The 27,461-nt window shown below is 38.5% G+C and overlaps 1 protein-coding gene across 7 annotated transcripts in view; it reads left to right on the plus strand.

Moving 5' to 3' along the window:
- Positions 1-27,461, plus strand: part of CNTN4 (contactin 4) — an 899,609-nt gene that overhangs the window by 727,398 nt on the left and 144,750 nt on the right. For all 7 annotated transcript variants that reach the window (XM_045051879.1, XM_011280163.4, XM_019824595.3 and 4 more), the window contains 4 exons: positions 6,657-6,759; positions 9,403-9,587; positions 22,502-22,638; positions 26,692-26,821. In XM_045051879.1, coding sequence (XP_044907814.1) covers positions 6,657-6,759; positions 9,403-9,587; positions 22,502-22,638; positions 26,692-26,821 — 555 coding nt within the window. The remainder of the gene's footprint in view (positions 1-6,656; positions 6,760-9,402; positions 9,588-22,501; positions 22,639-26,691; positions 26,822-27,461) is intronic.

Below are 27,461 nucleotides of genomic sequence, written 5' to 3' on the forward strand. Positions count from 1 at the left end.
AGTCTACCTTTATAGGAGATTGCCTTCTGGAGTAACTCAAGTTATCTCTGCACTTTAATTATTGAGAAGGAAGCAAAGAATTCAGGTTTGAGGTCAAAATGTTTATTTTCACATCCCACAGATTTCTGAATACACCCTAAAACACCAAGTTTAAGAGGTGATGTACAGCCTTCAGTCTCTTTATTCCTCTCCTCCAGCATTGGGGAGGTTGTTGTTTGTGTCATCGTTGTCTCAAACTCAGTGGAAATTCAGCTATTGGAGGGTGGAAGGTGGTAAAAGATTTTCCTTGGGTGGTTCCCTAGACCTCACAATGTTTCCTTCAACCAAGAACAAAACAAGTCCTTTTTAAAAAAGTAAAGTGTTAAACTCAGACAAAAGGATTAGTATGACTCATGAGATATTTCAAAATATGTGTAGATTAATGATCTGTATATGCATCATATGACAATCCACAAGAAAGTCAATGTGGGAACTTTTCATAAGATGATGTTTGCAATTTTTTTACTAGAAAATACCACTTTGTGGAAGTTGGTAAAAGTCCCTTCTGTGGTTTAATTTAGCAAGCACAGATTCCAGCTAAGGCAGGTGTTGGCAAAATGTTATGGCACGCAACTCTGCAAAGTGGCTTCTTTCTGCCAACACAGCGCTCTGCAAATTGTAGTTAAATAAGCATGGTGTGTGGCTGATTTCTCTTTCATAGTCTGTAATTTGCCAGTTATTTTGTTAAATTCTATGTTCTTACAGACATCAGCATCACCTTAATGATTTTCCAGGTTTTAAAAGGGGAACAGTCATTGCCACAAGGTCACCTACAAGTCCAGACTCTTGATGGGCATTGTCACTGGTAGTATTCCATTAATAATACTCTCACAATGACTAGCTCATAAGAGAGGTCTAACATTATTATGTTATACTTTTTGCTTTGACGTAACACTTCGTGGTTCCTACAGACATTCTTAAAGTGTACTCTGTGACCAGAAGCTTCAACATCACCTGTGAAATTGTTACCAATGCACATTCTTGGTCTCCATGTCCACATTCTAAATCAGAAACTGAAGCCTTCAAGGTGATTTAAAGTTTGAGATCCACTGGTTTAGAAAAAGACCTTAGGAATTTCTAGCCATGTCTTCCTCAGAAAGTCAACTCTTTCAGTTATTCAGTAAACAATCATTGCCTACATATGCCTTGTTACCATGAAATGCGCTGAAAAAGAGGAGCCTACAGGTGTCATGAAGGTAACAACCAGGTGTACGTTACCCACATTGCGCCCCTATTGCTAGGTACATTGCCTGTTTTATGGTTGGTATTACATGAATATTTACTGCATTAATCCATCAGAATATAAATAAAGCTAAGCTCTTGACTCCTGATGTTTCTGATGTGTAGAATTTTAAGTGTTGTAATTTTTGCTATTGTTATGGTGGCTCTCTTCACAGAATGGAAAACACTGACGATGCATTTTAATGAATTAAGATTTCCTTTTTTATTTTATGTTTATAAATATGTGTCTAAGTGTCTCCAAAATTGAAAGCAAAAGTTGTCTCTGTAGGGAAATTGTATCATGAATGAATGAAATCATGCAAGAGAAAGGGAATATGGCTGAGATTATATATTCTGGTTGATCTTGATTCTATTATATGCACTCTTTATTTTCACTTACCTTAGTGTGTGGACACAGCTAGGCCTTCATATATTCCCACCTTTTAAATAGTTTGAAGATGGAAAAATGGTCTGGAGCAATTCCATCAGTGGCCTTTCTCTTTCTGCCTAATCATTCTGTGAATCACCAGAGCATCTGTAGACCAATTAAGTTCAAAAGTGTACAGGTGGTCAAAGGAATGACTTGAAAAATGTATTCTAGTTATAAGGAGCCTTTTGTTTCATAAAAAAAATTAAAATGGCAACAGCTTTTTAAATTTAATGTACAAAATAAAGGCCAAAATAGTTAAAATGAAATAAATAGTCAAATAAAAATATGGCTTGTTTCAGATGTAACTCAATTACATAGAACAGTTCGCAGGTGTCTCCCCCACCCCAAGTGTTCATAATATAGTTGGAGAAAATTGCTTCCTTCATTTTTTATGACTTTAATACTAGAACAATCTTTATATATAATGAAAATTCTTTAAACATCATGAACACTATGCCATCCCATCTCTGATCCATATCTTTATGTCCTGTAACAACTGCTATAAACACAGATCAATCTGTCTTATTACTAACTCTGTTACTTGAATTTCTATAGCTGTAAATGAAGATCAGTGTGTATCAACCCAGAAATCATCCACATGACCACCTAAACAGCCTAGAGTTCATTTTAGAGAAAAACATGGTCTAAGTGAATGAACTCATACAAGAAGCCATGATGATGATACTTTAGAAATGACTTTCATGGCTGGAAGGAAGTGCATGATTGACTTAATGGCTATTATGTGTCATAGGAGAAGGCCCATATTCCTACATTTTTCCTCCCTTCCACAAATTTCTACTCGTCACAATTTTTTTCTTTTTTTTTTTACTGTGATTTTTAAATGTTATTAAATAATAATATTAACATTAACAGAGAGAGAGAAAGAGACCATGGGCATGGGAGGGGCAGAGAGAGAGAGAGAGAGAGAGAGAGAGAGAGAGAGAGAGAATACCCCAAGAAGGTTCCACACTGTCAGCACAGAGGCTGATGTGGGGCTCAAACCTACGAACCATGAGATCATGACCTGAGCCAAGAGTTAGACACTCAACCACTGAGCCACCCAATCACCCCACAATTTTTTTTTCATATGCCTGGTACTGAACTAGGATTTGTGAGGGTTACAGAAAAAATTTGAAAGTCTTTCCATTTTTTGAGAAAGTGAAAACACAAAGAAAAAGAGATAACATATATATATATATATATATAGCTATAAAGATGATCGACAACAGTAATGCTATTTGAGAGGGGCCCAAAATTTTATGTGTAAAATGACATTATTTATATGGCAGTAGTTTTTCGGTGAGTTTAAGTGAAAGCACTCCTCTGAAGGGGCTCCATTTGAGCTGAGACATGAAGCAAGAGAAAAGTTATCCGCCCAAAAATCATAGGAAGCATGAAAAATGAAAGACATTTCCACACAAAGACTTGCAAGCAAATGTTCTTAGAAGCATAACTCATTATCACTAAAAGTGGAGGCGACCTAAATAAATGCCCATTAACTGGTATTATGAGTTAAATTGTGTCCCTCAAAAAAGATATGTTGAAGATGTAACCCTCCTAGTACTCAAAATATGACCTTATCTGGAAATATGGTTTTTATAGGTGCAGTTAATTCAGGTGAAGTCATATCAGACTGCAGTTGGTCATTAATCCAGTATGACTGGTGTCCTTATAAAAGTACAATGGGAAGACACATAGAGAGAATGCCGTGTGATGACAGAAGTAGAGACTCGATTGATACAGGTGTAAGCCCAGGAACACCAAAGATTTATGGCCACCACCAGAAGCTAGGAGGAGGCAAGGGACAATTCTACCCAGAATGTCAGACGGGGCAGAGCCCTGTCATCACTTCATTTATGACTTCTACCCTCCAGAAGTGTGAGAGAATACATTTCTTTTTCTTTAAGCCATTCCGTTTGTGTCATGTTGTTGCTAATATGACCAGGACAGACATAAATAAAATATGGTATAACCATACAGTTGAATAGTATTCAGCAATAAAAAGGAACAAACCACTGATAAATTCTGCAACATGGATGAACCTTGATCACACTATGCCAAGTGAAAGAGCCCAGATACAAAAGAACACATGGTGTATAATTCCATTTATATGAAACATCCAGAAAAGGCAAATTATCAGAGAGAGAAAGCAGATTAGAAGCTGCCTCGGGCTGGAATGGGTTCTGAGGATTGACTATAAATAGACATGAAGGATCATGGGGTGATGGAAATGCTGAAAAAAAGTGGATTATGGCCATGACTTTGCAACTTGGTAAATTTACTGAAAATCTTTGAATTTGTACGTAAATTATACCTCAGTAAATGTGTGTGTGGTTTTTTTTTAAGAAGTCAGGGGAAACAGTAGAGCTGAGGCACAGAGGTGTTAATGCTGTCTGGTCATTTAAAGGCCACTGTGAGGTATATAGTGGTCCAGACAGAGGAAGGGAAAAAGGATCCTAGAGGAGTGGACTTTGAGTCTGGGCCTTGATAAGTAGGAGTTTAGGATGAGGAGATGACAGGGCACAGGACCATGCACACTGTCTCCGCATTGCAGTGATATCTCACTTTCTCAGGACAAGATTGTGTGAGATATATTTTCTCCTTGGTATATCTTTCAGAGCTGGGTTAAAGAAACCTAATGCGTATGTAATGTTTAAAGAAAGAGAAGGCAGGGGGACCACCTGATCACTGCTAAAACAGCCTTGCCTGTTGTATTTTAACATTATTGTCTCATCTCCCTCCCACACATGATACACTGCAGTGCAGACTGTTATGATTTCCTGGGAGCACAAAAGACCTCTTTCTCCCAAAGCAATTCTTTTTTTAATTAACACTGCTCTTGGAGTACATAGCCACGCACACACACACACACACACACACACACACACACACACAGAGACACAGCACTAAAAGGTGTTAACTTGTTCCTGGGCTGAGAGTCATACTACTGATATTTATGGGACAATGAGTCAACCGTATGGGCTGTTGGTTAGCAAGTTCAGCAGCTGTGGGTGAATGCCGTCATTAGCAAGTGCCACTTCTTTGCTGGTCTAGCTTTGTGGCAAATGCTTAAAGGAAGGCAAACTTGAATTTAAGTGGAAGGGAACCCAAACTGGCCAAAAAGGAAGGAGTGGTTTTGTATCTGAATGTGGCAACATGGATTTAATGTATTTGAATCTAGTTTTCCAGTGTTCTTCATTGCGGTGGTGACAGGCCATAGTAAAAGAGGAATTGGGGGCCAGATTTACAAACTGGAACACCAACTAGTTTGTTGTAAAACTAAAGACAAACTGCTTAACCCCTTTGAGATTACAGCCTTGCTCACAAAAGGGAGGGATAGATTAGAACCGATTTTAATTGCATTGGGGGGAGTGGGTTATAGTCCTTTTGAGAATAGATTGCTAGCTGCAGGTCCTCTCTGTAGGAAAGTGTTCATCCATGAATGCCAAGATTAAAAATGCTGAACTAAATTATTTAAAAGGCCCCTTCCAAATCCAACCTTCCCTGTCATTCTATGAAAGGAAAAAAATCAAAGTTATGTTCAACTTTGCACTTTGGACCACATACTTCACAGCAAACCTAGCTAGACAGTTAGGTTATCTCACAGCATTGATTTTCTTTTTTGCATATTAGCAATATCCCCTTGATGCTTCCCAAACATTGAAGCTGCAGATGAAAACGGTCACCTCAACCAAATGAGTGGAATCATTTCTCTCTGTCATTGTACCTGTCCCTGTCCATTCCTTGCTTTCACCTTTTCTTCTGAATCCCTCAGTCTTTTTTCCTATAATTAATGGAAAGCCTAAAGGAGAGGTGAAATGAAGGATCCTATCATTTCTTAGTATGTTAGATAATTCCAAATTTTATATTGGCACAGCTGAATCAGAGATCACGGAAAGGACAAGACATTGAATAGAAATAAATGGATTTGATCAGTGGGAGATGGGGTCAAGAATGTATTGGTAAGAGGGGTGCCTGGGTGGCTCAGTCGATTCAGTGTCCAACTTGAACTCAGGTCATGATATCATGGCTGGTGAGTTCAAGCCCCGCGTCGGGCTCTGTGCTGATGGCTCAGACCCTGGAGCCTGCTTCAGATTCTGTCTCCCTCTCTCTGCCCTCCCCCGCTCACGCTCTGTCTCTGTCTCTCTCTGCCCCTCCCCTGCTCATCTCCCTCCCTCTCTCTCTCACTCCAAAATAAACATTTAAAAAAAATTTTAAGATAATTTATTGATAAGAAATAATTGACTGGTTTTTAGTTATAAAGTATGGACTTAGTTTGTTAGGTTATGTTACCGTGACCACAATTGTACAATTTCCTACGATATAGGAAAGTGAGAGAATATGACCTTAAAGTCAGCATGCCTTTGGGAAGGTGGGTATGATTTAAAGATTGTTTTCTGTATTACTTCCTCCTGTCATTTTTACCTTGGTTCAGAATATAATGTCACTGGCATTTGATGTTACCTTCTCTGTACTAATTTATGATTAATTCAGATTGGTTTTGGAAGTGAATGATAAAGTAATTCGTAATTGAGTAACTGACTACTCAGATTTTTTTCTTACATAGACATAATAGAGCAGCAAGTATTTTGGTAAAGTACTTAAATTTTTTTTGCAGTATGTTTTCAAAAAGATCATTTATTTGATTTCCCTGGTGACTGGGACTTTATCTCTCCCCTCCTTACATGGTCCATGACTCCCTTTTAAAAAAAGGTGTTTCAAGAAGTGAAGTTGTATGCACAGAGAATTTGATCCTAGGCAGATGGTATGGCACTGTGACACAAAATTTCCCCTAGCAGTAACTGGGAGAAGAGCCACAATTCAAGGCTGGTTAGAGATAGAACCTGCTTTAAATGAAGGAATTAATTGTGCACATAATGATGTATGAGAGCATCCTAAATTAACAAAAACACTAATGTATGTTTTAAAAGAGCCTCAAAGACTTAGTCCCTTTGTTTATTCACAGGGGTGATGGGTGAATATGAGCCAAAAATAGAAGTGCAATTCCCAGAAATGGTGCCGACCGCCAAAGGAACAACAGTCAAGCTGGAATGCTTTGCCTTAGGAAAGTAAGTCTGGTTTCTCTTCCGTCTTCTTCACCCTTCAGCCTGTGCGGGTGTACAAGTTTATTTGCACTGTTCACGGTGATGGCTTCTGAGGTGACTGAAAAGCAAGTCAGGCCTTTCTTTTTGTGATGCCATGTATGCATCTTTGATTCTGCCCTCTCACCATGGAGAGAGTACATGTAATGGCACAAAGGGGATTAGGCTGCCACAATTGACATGGCCACAAAGGAGAAGAGAATGGGCAATTCTGAAAAAGTATTTTCTTCTATTATTGTGACCTATAATGTGCACACTGTCTAACCCAGAATGACAGGAAAACAATGGCCTTCATTTGAGGTACGCTCAAGCCGACTATTTAGAAAAATATGGACTTTCAGTCTGGCCCTAGTTTACAGAGGATGCATCAAACTTTTCTTGAATTTCTTTTTAAATTACCAGTCTCTTCTCTCTACTTTGGATTTTCTTCTCTGGCTAAAGATAGGGAAGATCTTATATTCTTTAAGAGAGTCTCTATTTTACAGACTCGCCTGAAAATTACTCCCAACTTTATTATTAAGTCTGTGGAATTATAGATAAGCCTAGTTGGGATCCAGTTAACGTTTCCATAGAGTATCTATCTCTCAGAGGACACAAAGAAAATGGAAAAAGAAATCAGTTAAGATTTTCCCAGTAACTCTAAAAAAGGGAGAGGGGTTGGCATAAATGGTACACACTGTCATCTGAAATGAGAATTTTAGATCATCTATGGAATTTATTGATTGATGTAGATCTCTACACCCAACCCTATTTCCCGCTAACCCATTGCTAACTCCCTATCCTCTTCCTGCGCCCAGATCATGGCTAAGGCAACAGCACTTGCTTGTGCCCAACCCCTGTATCAGCATGTGATCTGTTTCTGTATATTTTTTGTGTTTACAGCAACCATAGAAGAAAGGTATTCCTTTTTATCACTATATTTTCAGCTCTAATAAAAAAGATTCTTTTGGTTTCCATGGTTTTAAGTCAGGGCAGTATAAATTACACCAGTATCTTTACTTTGGTACCATACATATACTGGTAAATTTTTATGTCCTGAAAACTTATCACCTTAAATAAATTATGGCATACCTGTAGGACTGAACACTGTTCAGACATTAAAAGTCAAATTGTAAAACAACATGTGAGAAATAGAAAATGCCCGTAATTTATTACTAAGAGACTGAAACCAGACTGTTAAGCAGCCTGGTCCCATTTTTATCGCATGGCCCCATTTTTTATTTTAAATATATACATTGGGAAACCCAATCCAGGGAAAAGGCGAAAGCAGGTTAACTGGGCAGCCTAGGTGTAAATTTGGTACACTATGCAAGGTGACACCTTGAAAAATGTTTTTTGAAGAGAGAGCAAAATTCTTGTTGTTCATACTTCAAAGGGGGTGTGAATTAAACTCTATTCATACTGCCTGAATGGCACTGGAATAAAAACAAAAGACCAAAATTGGGTTCCTCCAATCTACACAAAGATATTTGGGTATGCATATCCAACTGCCAAAATACATCATCACTGCCCACTTAAGAGCAGGAAGACTGTGTCTAAGTATAGTTATTTGTAAAGGCCTGTATTAAGTGTGTATCTCATTAGATGTAAAGGCACCTGTAATGTACTTTTGATAGAACCCTTTCTGCATTTAGAGTTGGTGTCTGTTGAATGAACTTAAATTGTTCTAAAACAAGTATAGTAGAATTGATGGCTTTAATTTTTTAAATACCATCTCAGGTTTTCCAGAGAAGATTAGCAAGTCTTTAGCCTAATTACTTCTCTGTGTGTGTGTTTTGTGAAAAATAAATAAGTAAATAATTGTATCCCCTGGTAGGAAGCTGCAGTCTTAAAAGCTGTGGTTAGCTTGCTAAAGCATTGATTTGCAGACTCAATGATGCCCTCCTTGCAATTTAAGATGTGCTCTAACAGTTATGGTTGTAGGATGATAGATGCCATGAGAGTACATAAAGACCCCACAGATGGCTGCCTTCCTTATCTTTCTATTTTAAGTAAAAATTTCCCTAAACCACTGTCTGGTGAACTGCTGTTATCAGTTGGTAAGGTTCTAGAGAGAATGTCCCAAGAGACAGAAAGTAGAAGCTGTCAGTTTCTTATTGCCTAACCCTTGAAACGGTACAACATCACTTCTGTCTTAGTTCAGTAATCAAAGTAGTCAAACAACACAGCAGGTTCAAGACATAGGAGGGCCTGAACCTTGTATGAGAGGAATGTGAAAGAATTTGCACGCATCTTTAATCTTACACATTTGTGCGTGGACATTTTTATTTTCCTGTTTATGATGTGGAAAAAAGCATTTGTACTAAAAAGATATATACCAAGCATATAAAAATGTTTTTTAGTGTTACTATTGTAGAGGAGATATATTACCTTATTTAAGGTTATGAAAGGTTATTTGATTCTAAGAAAAACACTTAATATATAATTACACTAGAAATGTGGATATGGCTAAAATCGTAATAGTGATACATGAATGAATGAACTTTGGGGACTACTGTTTAGGGCAAGTTTATATGCTTAGAACCAAGAAGGAAGGGGTTATGGGAAGCATAGGTTCAAATAAAAGATATGGTTTTCTCTAATTTGATTCACTCTTTTTTATTCTATCAGTCCAGTACCAACTATTATTTGGAGAAGAGCTGATGGAAAGCCTATAGCAAGGAAAGCCAGAAGACACAAATCCAGTGGAATTCTTGAAATCCCCAATTTTCAGCAGGAGGATGCTGGTTTATATGAATGTGTGGCTGAAAATTCAAGAGGGAAAAATGTAGCAAGGGGACAGTTGACTTTTTATGGTAAGTTTGCCTTCCCACTTTATCATTTGTAGTTCTACAGACCTTGGTATTAAAAGCGTAAACCAAGAGGTTTGCGTTCAGGCTTTTCAGAAAAGATTGTTTAGAATAGGACTGTGTAAAACCCTTGGTTTGCTGCTAATTAGCATTCCCTGGGTGATTCTGGGTGTGGAGAGTAAGGGTGGGGGACAAGGATGTTGACGGAGCAGAGAGGAAGAAATTAGGCTGAGGTGTTTGGGAGATGGATATTAGTGTGAACGCACTTGCAGAGGAACCGTGTTTCCTCTTGCCATTAAGCTGTAAACTTGATGCAGGAAACATTTTGTTATTCCTTCTTCCTAATTTATTTTTTTTTAAGCTGTATGCTTTTCTTCCTTAGAATTTTGATTTGGGGCTCATGTTAATTCTTTGTAATTGCTTCTATTTGATAGCAATTTAATGTGGTACCATGAACATTTCAAAATGCACACTCCCCAAATTTAGTTATCAGAGTGGAGCATGACAAATCTCTCTCACCCCAAAGACTTTATGTGCAGCTGCTCCTATTCCAATCAAATCATCGGCATTGATCCAAACATAATATAAATGTGAAACTGCTAGCACGTGGTCGTCAATTTAGCCAATCTTGGAAACCCTGTTAGGGTGTCAATTTGAAATCCAAAAAGGGATTTCACTGGATAGGCATTTTGAAGGCAAATAGAGTTCTGCCAAATTGGAACATGCCTGAATCCCATCTTTCTGGGCATTGAAAATAAATATTGTAGGTTGATAATTATTCAAGAATGGCTTAAATACACAACAATATGTATTGAAATACTGAGAATAGCTCTTTAGGCACAAGTTACAGCAAAAGTTTTAAATGTTCTTATTTTTTGCAATAACAGATACCAAAAAGTCTATTTACTTCATCAGTTCTTCTTCTAAAGTATTTTGGTTTTAAGATATAGCCAGATTTTGTTCATTAGTCATAAAACGTTCTTTAGAAACGTGATTGGAAACTGAGTGGACATTTTGAGTATCTGCTACTTTGCAGAGAACTCTCTCATGTGACCCTCAGTGTTTGGTACTTAGATACCTGATATATGTGGGGAGGCAGAAGAGCCCACATGGTTCTAGAAGGTATTTCACGTGATGACCTGGGCAACAGTTGTTTGAATAAATTTGCCCACTTCTTTAATCATTCATCTTTCTTCAGCAATTATAAAGAACTAATTCTACTCAAGCCAAATGACGGAGTTGATATTTGATCTTTGCCCTTTCTTAAACTGTGATAGTTGATCCCGTATTTGATTGGTTAAAAAGCAAAAGACGACATAGTTAACTGACAGGGAAAACATAGCACCAAGAGTTACACATTTGTTTAGTGAGATGCAATTGATGTACTTTTCAAGTGTTTAGGGCACATTTTTCTCACCAGTGTGATAATTATTCCTTACATGTCAGATGAGAACAACCTGAAAATAGGTTAAAGGCCAATGTTTTTTCTCTTTTATTAGTTGAATAGACTTTTCAGTTCAGCTATGGTTGTTGCCAAGTGTTATTTGAGTTGCTCAACTAATTGAATACAGTTATTTTCACTTCCATGGTTTTCTTTTAAGTGAAATATCTGTTTTCAGTATGTTATGGAGGTATGAAATGTTCTGTAACCAGGAGTTGGCATAGTACTTCCTAGTGGGTCAAAGTTTTCCTCCACTGGAAAAAGAATACTCCAGAATTACCGTTCTAGAGAATCAAATTTGTCACTGGCCCTCAGCCTTGTGCAGTAAAATGTTTTGTTTTGTTTTGTTTTCCCTTCAGGGATCCTGCCCTGGAGATGAAAATCAGATTCTACCAGTGTTTCCCTTTTAAATGGAGTTATCTGCATCCATGCATGGGGGAAAAAGCAGAATGAAATTTGCCTGCTTTCTGTAGATAGCTCAGCTTTTTTCTCAGTTGTCAACCACCCTTGGTGTTAGAAGCTTGTCAGATCAGTTGACTTTAATAGTGTTTGGCTGTTGTATCTATGTTTATTCTTTTGTTTTTCCTCAACTAGCATATCAGTGACACAGAAATTATCGAACTGTTTTCATTGTCACAGGAGGGATTAATTATACAAAAGTGCTTGGCTGTCATTTTTTTTTGCCTCTCATTTTTTTGGTCTCTATTGGGTTTTCCCAATGCTGAGTGCCTAATATCCAGCTGTCTAGATCTCCAATTTAAATGAGTTATTGTAATTAAAATCACTATGTAGATCACAAAAGGGGAGAAAATAGCCCCAGTCACTTATCCATGAATGTTCTGCCTTTGTCGACAAGAGAATTTCTCACAGTGTTAAGATGTGCTGTGCTCAGGGATTATAAACCATGGGTTTGAGTTTAGAAGCTTGCTTCTCTTTTATGGTTCCAAGTTATCTCGTTCCGTTCATCAAAGTCTCCACATCAACCATGCGTATGCTAACTTCTGATCTGGCTTAGCAAAATGGCAGTTTTCCTCATCTTGCACTGAAACCATTTAACCTTGCTCCCAAGGCCTGCTGGGCTTGATTCCATTGCTCCCATCTTCCCTGTGTCAGCATGATGGAAGCCCCTGTTCCTGGTTGGTGTGCTCCCACTCTACCTGTGTGTTTAGATTTGCATGTGCTACTCCTGTTTGATATGTGTGAGGAATTAAAACTAGTTCATATATAAAACATTTTACCCTACCCTATCTTCCCATTTTATTTTTGCCATGACTTATACTTGACCAGTGTGGTCTAGTCTTTGTTTTGTGTTTTATGGTTGACACACAATGTTACATTAGTTTCAGGTATACAATGTAGTGACAGGATAAGTTTGTACATTATGCAGTGTGGTCTAGTTTTAATCTGCTGTTTCAGACATTTTTCAACGTAAAAAACTTTCTACAAATAGGTCTGTAATTTTCAAGAGTAAAATACAATGGGTCTTTGTTGCTAAAGGTAGAAATTTTCCAAAGTGATTTTGATATATTATTAGTTCAACAAATATCTTTTTTCATTGCCTACATATTGTGGTGCATCCCGTTGGATGGTGTAGGGGCCGGCAGCATGAGGCAGTGAAAGAATTCACTGAAGGCAGAACAAAGGAGATACAAGCCTATTGAATACACTCCAAGGGAGCAGAGGGAAGGACGTCAAAAGAAAGACTATCTGTCACAAGGCGGTGGTGAGGGGCTATAGTTATAGGGCAGAGTGGGGAAGTATGGGGAATATATACAGCTTTCCCTTTTTCAGTAATCTTAGGAACTGTGACTGGTTGTAAATGGTCAGTTAGGGCCTATGGCTCTTTCAAGGTGATTTGCTTAATGAACCTGTTTGTATTCAGCTTAGTGGTCACTGTGGGCCCTTTTGCCTCAATCAAGTTTCCATTGCTCAAGGCTGTTGCCCAAAAGAGGCCTCTACACATATGGCAGAACATGTTAGGCACTAGGGCTGCAGGACAAATCCCTGCCTTCAAAGAGCTTATATTTTACTAGAAGTTGAAAGACAATATACTATTAAGCAAATAAATGAACTATAAAATTTCATATTGTGATAAGAATTATAATGAAAGTAATTAGGATGTGATAGAAAAAAAACCAGGAGCAGAAGAAAGGCTTCATAAGATAAGGTCATTAGGGAAGACTAGTCTGAGATTTGAACTCTGAGCCAAAACTTGAAGGATGAGAAAGAGCCAGAGTTTTGAGGGAAGTAAATTCCAGGCAGAAGGGAAGGAGTTGCAAAGGCCCTGAGACAGGAAACTACTTGACATGTTTGAGCTGCATCAAGGAAATCAATATAACAAAATCTTGGTGAGAAAGGACAAAAGTGTTGAAGCATAGGAAAGCAACAGATTATGCGGTACTTTATGAGCCAGGCACAGAGTTTGGGTTTTATTTTGAGTATAATGGGAAACCACTGGAAGATTTTAACCAGGAGAGTGATTTCATATGATTCTTGTCTTTAGAAGACCACGGTGGTTGCTTTGTGGTGAATAGATGATGCGGAACCCAGAGCAAACACAGGACAACCGATCAGGGAGCCATCTAGGTGAGAGATGATAGTGGCTAGGACTCAAGGAAGGAAAATAAATAGAGAGACTTGGATATATTTTGGAGGTACAACCAGTAAGGCATTCTCATTCTAATGAAACCAGTTTGTAGATGGAACTGATTGCCAGAGTTTATGTAGCTGATTTAAGTTTACATAGTAAGACACAGAGCTAGGTTCCAAATGCCATGCTTGTTCCTTCATGCTGGAGGTTCTTGTACTTCAGTGTGCATCAGAATAACATGGAGAATTTATTAAAATGCTGAATATTGGGCCCTACCTTCACAGGTCCTGATTCTGTAGAGCTGGGGTGAGACCCGAGAATGTGCATTTGTAAAAAGTTGTATTTCAGGGGCGCCTGGGTGGCTCGGTCAGTTGAGCATCCGACTTCGGCTCAGGTCATGATCTCACGGTCCATGAGTTCGAGACCCGCGTCGGGCTCTGTGCTGACAGCTCAGAGCCTGGAGCCTGTTTCAGATTCTGTGTCTCCCCCTCTCTCTGACCCTCCCCCGTTCATGCTCTGTCTCTCTCTGTCTCAAAAATAAATAAATGTTGGGGCGCCTGGGTGGCGCAGTCGGTTAAGCGTCCGACTTCAGCCAGGTCACGATCTCGCGGCCCGTGAGTTTGAGCCCCGCATCAGGCTCTGGGCTGATGGCTCAGAGCCTGGAGCCTGTTTCCGATTCTGTGTCTCCCTCTCTCTCTGCCCCTCCCCCGTTCATGCTCTGTCTCTCTGTCCCAAAAATAAATAAACGTTGAAAAAAAAAATAAAATAAAAATAAATAAATGTTAAAAAGAATTTTTTTTTAAAGTTGTATTTCAGTAACGCTGATGCAGTTTGTCTAGAGTCCACACTGTATGAACCATTACTCTGTGCTAAGCTGTATGCAAGTGGTAGGTAGAGTGAAACTGAGATTACATTACACACAGGCAAAGGTGTTCTGGTTCTCTACAAAGCTACATAGCTCTACAAAGCTCGCTGTCACATCAGGCATTGTAGCCAGTCTACACAGACAAAGTAGAATGAGGGCGTTAAAGTAATTATCTTTGAAGAAGGGAAAGGAAAGTACAAAATGGATTTAATTCACTTGATAATTACTCATTTTTTGCCTCATTGTGTCTGTATAGTCACTTCCTTTTTTTTTTTTTCGCAAATAGACCAATAGTATTATAGTCATCATTTAGAAGAATGAAGTGTGAACTAAAAGAACCTGATATTTAATAGCTTTTGTGTAATTCCTCTTATATGTAACAGGTGTTAAGAGAGTAAAATCCTCTTCACCATTAGGAAATAGAGAATATAGTATTTGAGCAGGCTGTAATACATAGAATCCTGTCACGTTTGAGCTGGAAGGAACTACTATGGCCAACCCCTTGATTTTTATAAGTAAAGAAAATAAAGCCCAGAGACATGAAATAACATACCCAAGATCATAAAGTGAGTGAGAATCAGAGCCATGGCTACAACTGCCCTTTCTGTTATACTGCACATGTTATTTTTCCTGCCAATAAGACATTTTAATACAGTAGGTAAGGGGAAAATCCATTAATCATCCAGATATTTTTCTCCATATTTTCCCACAACCAGTGTCATAAATGAAAACATCCAGATGAATAATTGGCTTTCTTTCTTCTTATTTTCTAAGATAATCAACTGATTGAGTCTGAATGAGCTCTTTTTATTTTCCATTCCAAATTACATATATAGCTGTATGTCTAAACCTTGTATACTATGGTCCTTTGGCTCAAATGGCAAAACTATAGGCTTGATGGCTGTGCAAACAGTGTTTGAGTATCTCTAACGTCATCAACAAGTGAATACAGAAGCATTATGCAGCACAGCATACTAATTTCCCCCTGGATATGCTACATGTATGTGATCTCTAGATAATATTCGGCCCTGCAAAGTGGCTTAAAGGACATAGTGACCAAAAGATGAAAACAACAGATAAGGTAATTTCGGAGTAGAGCAATAGTCTGTTTAATTGTCCTGGACAGAACTGATACTGAGACCCTCAGTTACCGTCAGTGCCACTAAAATGAAGTCAACAATTTTTGTTCCTTCTCTTTGTCTGGTAGTTCCATTAAATTGGCTTGCTGTAAATTTCAAGAGGTACATACTGAGAACGTACTGTGAATAAGGGTCAGTGAGAAGTAATGGAGAAGTGGGGACACAGGGTCCTTACCCCCAAGAGAAGCTTCAGACTAGGGAAGAAAAAGTCACATCAAGGACAATGTATTGAAATTCAATTCAATGTCTTCACTCGTTATTACCATAGAATGCAGAGGTACTGTTATAATTTTTATCCAGCAAGGAATACTGTTTAAATATACTTGTAGCAAGTTTTACATAAGTAGATTCATTTATCTGAAAGTTTCTGTGCTTATCTAAAGTAGGAGTTCTCAAACTTGTGGTTTCAAGATCCCTTTTCACCCTTAAAAATTATTAAATGCTCCAAAGGATTTTTGCCAGTATCTACCAGTATATCCCATATTAAAAATTAAAACAATTTAATTTAGTACGTTTTATTTTTTATTTAAAAAAATTTTTTAATGTTTATTTTTGAGACAGAGAGAGCATGAGCGAGGTGGTTGGGGGCAGGAGGGTGTGCTGGTGCAGAGAGGGAGGCAGAGAATCCGAAGCAGGCCCCAGGATCTGAGCTGCCAGCACAGAGCCTGACATAGGGCTTGAACTTGTGAACTGTGAGATCATGACTTGAGCCGAGGTTGGACGCTCAACCGACTGTGCCACCCAGGCTGCCCCTAATTTAATACTTTATTTTAAAATGACCTGTTAACATAATTAACATATTTTAAGAAAACTGATTATATTTTTTCACAGAGAAATTAATAAGAAAAGAGGCATTGCTTATGTGTTTGCAAATCTCGTTAATGTCTGTTTTAACAGAAGAAAGCTGAACTCTTATATGTGCTTGTGTGTTCAGTCAGTCATGATGTATTGTTTTGGTTGAAGTATATGAAGGAAATCTCCTACAGATAGGTAGTTGGAAAGAAAAGATGTCATGGGTTCTCTGAAAGAGACCTAGGGAATCCTAGTGGTCCTTAGACCATACTTTGAGAAACACAGGTCCAAAAAATGCTCACATCACCACTGATGGTAAGGTTGCACATGTTTTCAGAACGTATAGATAGAGAGCATGGGTGTTGGAGGCAAGCAGGCCTGCGTGCCCATCCTAACTGGACCCCTTTCTGAATTGAGACCTTACTATTTCTATGCTTCATCTGTAAAATGAGGAAAATTCCATTTAACCTACAGGTTATTATGGGGTTGAGAAATAACAAATATAAAGTGATGCTGATGAGATACCCCATAAATACATAGTGTCAGGGCTTGGTGGTATTTTGCTCAGAAGGTGCATAGGGGAAGGAGCAGGAAGGGATAAAATCAACCCAGTAAGACCAGATTCTGAGAATCACTAGGTAGTGATTAAGTTGAAAGTTAAAGGGAAATTAATCCATGTTAGGCTAGAGTAATAGCTTGTTTTTTGTGAGCAAAAGTGGGCTTAGTGAACCAGCTGTAAGGCCTTACAAAAACAATACAAGTGATGGCACAAATCAGGCTGTTTGTGCCAAATGAACTGTATGTGTTCAGAAGGATTGTGATTGGCCGATCGGGGGAGGCCTCATGGAGGAGCTGTTTCTTCAGAGTAAAAACAGGTTAGGGATGGAGGGGAGAGAAATATTCCAAGAAGAAAAAATGATAAGAACAAAGATACAAGGAAGAACTGACTTATTGGACTTGAGGATAAAGAAGACCCTTATTTGATGGCAGCTATGTATTTTCTGGGCATAGTTGGAGAGAAAGTAAGAGAACTGGGTAGAACAAGATGGCAGAGTACTTTAAATATTAGCCTAAAAATATGAAATGGTGGTAATGTTCTCTTGGTATGTATAACATTTACAGTGTGCAAAGCGCATTCATAAATTTTGTCCATTATCTCACACAGAGACTTAATTCCTCCAGTCACATCTGTTGTATTTATTAGTGAATACCTATTAATAGAAATATGCTTGCTCTTGGCTGCCTTCACATAGTCAGCTTTTATCTTTTGTATAGAGTTTATCATTGTTACCTTTGAGAGGCTTGGCCTGATGATATTGTCATTTCCAGAAGCAAAAGTACAGTACAGAGGTGAAGAGACCCTAAGTAGGGGTGTCTGAGTGAAGCACAAATTAACAGAGAACCTGTGAGACCCAAGAGTTCAGTTAGTTCAAAATACAGTCTCAAGGGGCACCTGGGTGGCTCAGTCGGTTGAGTGTCCAACTTCGGCTCAGGTCATGATCTCGCGGTGTGTGAGTTCGAGCCCGCGTCAGGCTCTGTGCTGACAGCTCGGAGCCTGGAGCCTGCTTCAGATTCTTTGTCTCCCTCTCTCTCTGCCCTTCCCCTGCTCATGCTCTGTCTCTCTCTGTCTCAAAAATAAATAAAAACATTAAAAAACTTTAAAAAAAAAAAGATTCAGTCTCAAGACTTAGCATATTTTGGACACTGTCAAGCCCAGCCTCTCCTCAATTTAAATGTGTAAACAAGCTTTCAATCTCCAGGCTCCAAATCCAAGACAAGATTTAGATGGCTTCAGTGTAGTATTTTTCAAAGTGCATGTGTTGTTTAATCATTAAGTTCCTTTTTTTTACATCAAATTCTCTATGTTTAAAACAAAGCAAGCCTTCTCTAGTTGAAGAAAATACCTCCCAAGAGACCTCAAAGCTTTGCAAAATTGAATTTGAAACCCCCCATAGTAGGATGCTTTCCTGCCACCATGTGTTGAGTGGACGAGAGCCTGAAGTCAGAGGATGGGAGATGATAAACGCTGAACAAAGATCAAATTTGGACCCTACCTCGGGACACAGTATAAGTATTGCTGGTTAAGCTGGTCTTTCCATTCAGTGACTTCTGCAAATGGGAAGTCAGGGGTTTCAGAGGAGACTATAAGGATAAGTTGGAATACCCTCTACAGTAAGGTTTGAAAGTGAATAGTTCAAGTGCTAGTGCTGGGAACATTTGGTTTCAAGGTGAAGATAATGAGAATATATCAGTGATTCTGTGAACAATCCAAACTTCCAGTCTGGAGATAAGGATTTGGGAAGCAGCTATCCATATTTATATCCATATCCATATTCAGGTGGTAAATTGAATCCAAGTGATTATCTTCAGGTTTATAAAACCCACTACTAATAAACTTCTTAAGCAATATTATTAGTTAAACCTCTGTATTCCCTGGAGCTGATTCATCTTCTCCAAGACTATGTAAGTAACCAGAAATAATTTCGAATGGCCACTGGATCATCTCTGCAATAGTGATTTAAATGCTTTTCCCCAGCATATGCTTTCTTTTACATTTTTAAACTTCTAAGTTCTAAGGCTCATGATGGCATTTCTTCTTATTAGAAATTTTTGGTTTTGGAGAATCAGAGATCTAGGTTGAGATGTAGATTTGAGAATTGTTTGGCCACTGAGTTCAAATTCAATCCATCAGCAGTATAAATTCTTACTGGATATGATGCTTTTACATGATTCCGTTGGCTGGAATACACAAAGATTTAGGTAATTTCTGGCAGTTATTTTATAAAAGATTGAAATGAAAAGATTGTTCATCTATCCAAGAGACTAATAGTGTCACAAGGTCAAATCCTACATAATCATTTAACCTTATATTTGAATTTGTAGCTGGAGAACAAGATGAGATGTTACAGAGAAGGAATTCTTCTGTTTCAAATCTTGAAAGAACATGAATAGCCAAAATAGACGGTTTAATATGTGGATGTGATTCATTCTGTTTAATACGTGGAATCTACATATATTACCCAAAAAGGCATTTAAATACAACTTGGTTTCTGAAATACTAGTGCTATACCAACCTGTTCAGGTCTTACTTAAGAGCTACTATTTATAAATGGAATCATAAAAGGTAGTTAAAACTAGATACTAAGTAATAAATACCTTAGACCCATATGCATTAGCCAACATATATATATGTTATATATGTATATATGTGTATATATATATATATTACATATATATGTGTATATATGTATATATATATGTTCATATATATATATGTTCATATATATATATATATATATATATATATATATATATATATATATGAAATCATGTTTTCATCATGCTCTAAAGTGGACCATTTGTTATCCAAAGACTTTGAACTAGGTGACCTGAAGAGATATGGAGAGATATAAACAATTTTCATCAGTCACAGACTGCATACAAGAAATTCACTCACTTAGATCTGATTCATCCAGTCTAAGTGAGTGGCAGCAGAAATCTTCACTGCGTGGGCATTTGCCCTATAGATCTGCAACTGGCATGTTAAAAAGTAAGATTATCTCATTCTTTGCCATTTATATAATATGATATTCTTTTCCTGATCCTGGGCCCTTGTCCAGGTATCACCTCAAAAGGAATATGTTTTTATCATTTCACATTTGTCTTCTATGAATTAATTTTACTTAAAAACAAAGAAAGTATATGATGATGTCTTACATCAGCTGAATTAGTGTGTGATTTCACCTTGACCAGCACAAATAACTACCAGTGAGCATTCTTGTCAAGCACCTTAACTTCCATAAGCCTGTTGGAAGAGACGGAATGAGCCCATGGAAGTCGTTAGTTAGAACTTTGCAAGGTGTTTGCAAAATCCTCTCAAGACTCTCCCTGCCCTGCCCCATCTCTTTTTTTTTTTGAGTGTGGGATGGCAAGGCTTTGCTTCCATTCCAGGTTTCTATATTTTTGAAAGAAAGCAACGAATAAGCTCAAGTGTTGCAGGAAATCTGTGACATTGAAATCTCAGTCTTTGCACGTGGTTTTGATGTTTCCTTTTTGAACTACAACTTGACATTGCTTCATAAGTTACATTTGCCCTTCCATTTATTTTTCCCTCAGTCTCTTTGAAAAGTTTGGCTTAGTTGTTAATATTCCACATAGATTTCTGTAGCTTTTCTTGTTTGCTTTGTTTTCATGGACTCTGTGGGGGGTAAATATTCAGCAGGTTGAATGTGAAATCAGGCACACAACTGCCGTTAGCCCTATCAGGGTTACACATCAAATTCTCCAAGCAGAGAACAGAAAAGGTATCTACCTTTTGAGCTCCCTTTGCATGAGCAGCAGGAAGATACAGAACAATGGCAGACTTGCAGCTCTTTCAAGGATGAAGGTTATAACCTTTCGTTGAAATTAATGCTTGTTGATGTTACAACTTTTTTTTTTTGAAAATCGACCCTTTCAGCCTCCCCTCGTATGCAACAATGCATCATCCCCATCAGTAGAAAATTTGTAAAATTGTGTTTTGCTCCTTGAAAAACATGCATTTGTTTGTAGATGGGAAAAGGAGAAAGCAGTATTCATTCAAGGACCTAGAGACCTCTGCTGGTAAAGTGACTTGTTGAGTGTTTTTCTAGTTTTGTTTATTAGTAAGTAGGTAAGATAGACAGCTTAGCCTCAACACTAGTAATTTCCTTTTGAATTAAATTATAGATGATTTGAAGCCTCACTCAATGAAGATTCTGAGGTCAAATCAGAAAAGAGACATGTTAAGAATATTGAGTAGCACCTTCTAATTAAATACTGATAACAATTCTAACTATTAGGTTTCTGTTGGTAGGCATTACCCTACAGAAATTGTCCTGTGAGAAGGAAACATTCCAGAATGATAGCTGTGGTTCTCTTCTGCATGAACTTTGGACTAAAGGTCTTCTACTTAAGTACATTTGCCATTACAGTTAACAATAGCATGAATTGTGCTGTAGGCAAAGCTTGGTATTTATGATGACATTTTATGGAATGTGGAATTAACATTGTCTTTATTGAGAACAAGGAGAAAAAAAGCATGATTTCAACTGAAGCATGAGAAAGGTGGCATAATTTGGGTAGTGGGAGTGGTGTAGGATGGTGGGCTACCTTGAATTCCACAGTGGTAGACTGTGGGCAAGAGATGATTTCCTATGAAAGTTTTGGTAAAAATCAGGACTGATTCAGAGATTTGGGGTTCTGGAGCCATACTCTTGTGTATAACATTCTATCAATATGAAATAAGTCAATAGTAAACAATGATGTAGTCTAGAAGGAGAAAGAAGTCACAAAATTATCTATATAGTATGTAGGAGTGAAGTGTATTAGTTAGCGAGAGACTAAGCTGCTGTAATAGAGAGACTCAAAAATACATTGGCTTAAAAAAAGTTTATTTCTTCCCCACATATTTCCCCCACAATCTGCTGGTGAGTCTGGGGCTACTTTGCTCTACAAGGTTATTCAAAGTCCAAGACTGATAAGTCTGCATTTTCATCCTTCGTAGCTTCTATCTCTGAGCCCAAGACTATTGCAGTTGTCACTTTTTTTTTCCCATCAATGGTATGGGGCAATGAGATTTCGGGGCAAGTATCTTTCAGTAAACAACTTGAAAGTTGATCTCACTACTTTCACACAGGTACGCTGAGCTTGAACTTAGTCACATGGTTACCTCCAAAGCAATCTGGGAAACATAGTGTGTATCTAGGAAAACATGCTCCCAGCCAGAAATGGTGGGGCAGTGTGGGATATTTCTCCTACAAAAATGGTAAAAAATAGCTACTTGGAGGAGAGGGACAGTTAATATGGCCATATGGCAATGCTGCTTTTATTTTCTGCCTTTAGCAATTAAGAGACCAGCCACATGGGCTGCAAAAACAGGACATTCAGAGTTGGACATAGAGTGGGTTGTCTTCTAAAAGTACCCCTGAACTCTTACCCAGCCTTGAAATATGCATAACACCTGGAAAAATAATTTTACCACAAGCCTACTTTTGTCCTTCGATTTCATGTGATAAAAATAGATTGAACATATACTGAATGTACATCTTTTCTTTGCTTTCTGAACTGCTATAGCTCAACCTAATTGGATTCAAGAAATAAACGATACACATGTGGCCATTGAAGAAAATGTCTTTTGGGAATGTAAAGCAAATGGAAGGCCCAAACCTACATACAGGTGGCTAAAAAATGGTGAACCACTATTCACTCGGGTAAGCCAACTGATGATAATCATATTTTAGTATTGACTGTAATGTTTCATGTGACCTCATTGTTATGGAAACAGGAAAATGATGAATTATTTAGAAAATAATAAGCAACCAAGTGTTAATAGCAGAAAAAGTGGAAGTGAATGCAGTTGATACATAGAAACTCCATAAATCCAGTTCTTCAGCCTTGTTCAATTAAGCTTCTGTACAAAATCTTTGGTTTTCATAAATTAACATCTTTGGCTGTACAACTGGAAAGTCATGCAGAAAGTCTGGAACATGTAACTGTGCTAAGAAACAAATTTGTATGTGTTCTATATAAGAGAGAGTAAGACCTCCCACCATACATATTCTCCTCTCAATGTGGTTTTGTTATTCTCTTCTGTTCGTGGAGACTTCTGGACAACAACGTGATGTCCAATAAGATCACCATCAAAACACCCATTCTGTCTCCAAACACGTAGTAATGACATATGCAAATGCAAGATTAATATTTCTGATGCAACAGAAATAGAACAAAAACTGAAAGTGATTACTGCGACTGGAGGCACTAGACTGTAGGCCTGAGGGAAGGCAGTGGTACCTGAGAGCTTGGCTTTAAAAAAGCAAAAATCCAGGGCATCTGGGTGGCTCAGTCAGTTAAGTATTGGGACTGCAGCTCAAATCATGATCTCATAGTTCGTGAGTTCGAGCCCAGCATTGGGTGAACACAAGTCCTGCTGTGGTTGAGCCCCACTTCTCTTTCTCCCTCTCTCCCCTTTCTGCCCCTCATAGGTATCTCTCTCTTTCTCTCTCCTTCTCTCTCTCTCCTTCTCTCTCTCTCTCTCTCTCTCTCTCTCTCTCTCTCTCTCTCTCTCTCTGGTCCTCACTAATTTGTGCCCTCTCTCTCAAAAAAAAAAAAAAATTAAAAAATAAGAAAGCAAAAATCCTCTCTGGAGACAGGATACAATATCCTTGGAGTAAGGGCTTGGGGTGTGGATCTTCCCCACCTATTGCTCTCTGGTGAAAGAAGCAATCACACACAGTGGTGCAAGACAGGTGGAAAGTCTTGGGCCAGGATTCCCACTGGCTCCGGGCTGAGAGCTGCAGTAATTTGAGTGTCCTCACAGATCAGGACCTCACAGAATCCATGAGCAGATCTGCTTCTGGGCTGGTGACCCAGGGGATGAGGTAGAACAGTGACAAAACTGCTGATGGGAATAAAAACAAACAAAGAAAAATAACTCCTTTTCACAAATAAGTCTGTAAGCCAATATTCCAAAACATTTTCAAAAAGTTATTTTTTAGAAATTTGAACCAAACAATAGAATGGTCTAACAAAGAAATAGGAATGAGTCTGTTTAGGATGCTGAAAGAGTTAAATAAAGAACTTATGTCTATGAAAATAAACAAGATATTTTGAAAAGTTAAGCAGACTGATGTTTTTTTTTAAGTTTATTTATTTATTTTGAGAGAGAGAACACAAGTTGGGGAGAGGGAGAGAAAGAATACCAAGCAGGATGCGGGCTGACAGTGCTCCATCTGAATGCTGGGCTTGAGCTTATGAACCGTGAGTTCCTAGCCTGAGCTAAAATTAAAAGCTATATGCTTTAAAAAAAAAAAAAAAAAAAAGCTATATGCTTGGGCCGCCTGCCTGGCTCAGTTGCTTGTGCATTCGACTTCAGCTCAGGTCAGGATCTCATGGTTAGAGTTTGAGCCCCGCTTCGGGCTCCATGCTGACAGCTCAGAGCCTGGTGCCTGCTTCAGATTCTGTGTCTCCCTCTCTCTCTGCCCCTCCCCCACTTGCACTCTGTCTCCCTCTCTCTCTCTCTCAAGAATAAAAGCATTAAAAAAAATAAAAATAAAAAATAAAAGAGCTGTATGCTTAACCACCTGAGCCACCCAGCCCCCCCCCCAGATAGACTTTAAAAGAAGAAAATGTTAATTTTAGAAATATGTAACCCCTGAAATGAAAATTCTATGCAGACTATTCATTTTGTTAGGGGGAAATGATAGGTTATAATAATGTTTAAAAAGGATTTGGAAGGTGTGATTCTCAAACATTTAACAAGTGCTAACCTATCCTGCCACTTCAAACACATTGCCTCATCTGGTATTCACAAGGAACCTTATGAGGTAAGTACTATTGCTATGCCCAATTTACAGACAAGGAACCTGCCTTGTTTGCCTGAGGTCAGAGCAGTTTGCCTAAGGTCACATCCATCTTTAGTAAGTAATAGAGCCAGGATTCAAATATTGAAGGTCTCCTGGATTCAGAACTAACTACCAAAGTTTGCCTGAATAAGGTTTTCAGAATTGGTTATATGGAAAATAAGACTTAAGGAAAAGGAGGGGGAGGGAATATGGCCCAAAGGGAAGAAAAGTCCAAATGCTCTTTGAAAATAAATACTTCAGTAGTCACTGTCTTTCTTTGTGTTTTCTAAAAACAGACTCTGAGGCAGACATTTGTGTTCAGGAGGTATGCTGGGAAAGCTCTCAGAGCCTCACCTATGAAGGAGTCAGAGAAGCCAGACTGGGCAGAGGTTAAACAGTGGTGCAGTTTCAATATAAGCCTACAGGGGGAGCTCTGGAGCAGAAGGCCCTTCAGAGGTTCCCAAGTTAGAGGCAAAGGGCAGGCGGGTGGAGGGGGGGGGGGGGGTGGCCTTTGTACCACTGCACCAACCAGGCATTGAATTTGGGAAGTTCTTTCTGCCAAAAGCATTACCCAGAGAGAGGGACCCAGCTGTGAGCAGTCATCAAACTTAGCAGCTTAAAGAGTAAATACCTTGGTTCTGAAAGAGCATCTGGAAAGTACTATGAGAATCTGCTATGAGAGAGGAGACATTGACATAATACAGGAATGCTCATCTAAGGGAGCAGACCCTGACAAAGAACTAGGAATGAAGCAAGGGGAGGATGAGGAGGGCCTTAATAAGAATGAGGAACAATTGTGTCCAATTTAAACTTTTCCTGTGGTATTTTCCTACTGAACTCAAATGTTCCTGAAATTTGACATTTTCCTCAGGCCCCAAGTTAAGAGGCAGGTTTTCATACTCAGATTTCCTCCACCGTAGGCGGCCCAGTGAAGAGTGCCTGCTGTGAGCAACGGTGGGTCATCAGTGCACACAAAGCAGAAAGGGGACTGTCGCCCTGTCACATACTCCTCTCCTGTCCCTGGAAGAGCTCCTGCTGACTCCATGATTCTCCCAATTATAAAAGCCAAACTCAAACCACTAAAGTGTAGGTACCCAGATAACCAGCATTTTCCTCAATTTTATTTAACGTGAGGGAACATGGGTACCTAGATTTGATCAGAGCCTAATAAGGTGTCTACCCTGCTAAATTGCAACCCTGCAGCAAATAGAAAACCAGTACTTCTTTTTATCTTATATTTTTTAAATGGCAGATTCCTGGGGAGGAGGAGATCCTTTTTGGGACTTATAAAAATTGATAATTCAAATTAGGTATCCTCAGGCTGACAAATGAGAATGGTCTTTTGTTCAGTACACTAACTCTTCTTTCTTCCGATTGGCCTCCAGAAGATGGTCCTAAGCTTAGATTATGCCACTGACATCAACCAATATTAAATATTTGTCTCTGCTTCTATAATCTATAATATATAGATTACAATTCTCTTAACCTTCAAAGTGCTGCCTCCTCATAATCTGAATGTTTTAATACTCTGAACAGTAAATATGGTTGTATTCCCTACCCTCCTCCCCACCCCACCCCCACCCCCCAGTCAGCACAAAGCCTGAGAGTACAAAAGCATTTTAAATTTCAAGTTCATCTATTTTAGAGAGGATATTAATCTGAATGGTTTCACTATTGAATCAATGAGAACTCCAGAGAGTCCTACAATTTAAATTCCATTTACCAACTGATGTACAAGGTTGTTCCATTTAGCATCTGACCTGCCACAAATTTAGTTGACAGATAAATAGATCATGTAATGTAAATTGCTTATATGATGGCTATTTTCTTCTCATTAAGCCCCTTTGATATAACATGTAGCAAAATTGCCTTAAGGTCTCAGTTGAGAAGGTCATTGTTTTGTGTTCCTCTTTTCTTTCACAGGATAGAATTCAAATTGAGCAAGGAATGCTCAACATAACAGTAGTGAACCTCTCAGATGCTGGCATGTATCAGTGTGTGGCCGAGAATAAACACGGAGTTATCTTTTCCAGCGCAGAGCTTAGTGTTATAGGTGAGTATTTATCCTGGAAAGGAAAAAAAATTTAAGTCACTAAACTGACACGTGTTTTGCTAAGCATGATGTTCAATCGAAAAAAAAAAAAGGTAAAGAAATCTTGAGACCAAAGATATTGCTCGAGGGAAAAGTAATGCATTCTCCAAGCAATACCGGGGACCACTTTCTTTTTTTTTTTTTTCAATACATGAAATTTATTGTCAAATTGGTTTCCATACAACACCCAGTGCTCATCCCAAAAGGTGCCCTCCTCTATACACATCACCCACCCTCCCCTCCCTCCCACTCCCCATCAACCCTCAGTTTGTTCTCAGTTTTTAAGAGTCTCTTATGCTTTGGCTCTCTCCCACTCTAACCTCTTTTTTTTTTCCTTCCCCTCCCCCATGGGTTTCTGTTAAGTTTCTCAGAATCCACCTAAGAGTGAAAACATATGGTATCTGTCTTTCTCAGTATGGCTTATTTCACTTAGCATCACACGTTGCTACAAACAGCCATATTTCATTCTTTCTCATTGCCACGTAATACTCCATTGTGTATATAAACCACAATTTCTTTATCCATTCATCACTTGGTGGACATTTAGGCTCTTTCCATAATTTGGCTATTGTTGAGAGTGCTGCTATAAACATTGGGGTGG

This window comes from Felis catus, chromosome A2 (genome assembly GCF_018350175.1).
Source record: "Felis catus isolate Fca126 chromosome A2, F.catus_Fca126_mat1.0, whole genome shotgun sequence".
Classification (NCBI taxonomy): Eukaryota; Metazoa; Chordata; class Mammalia; order Carnivora; family Felidae; genus Felis; species Felis catus.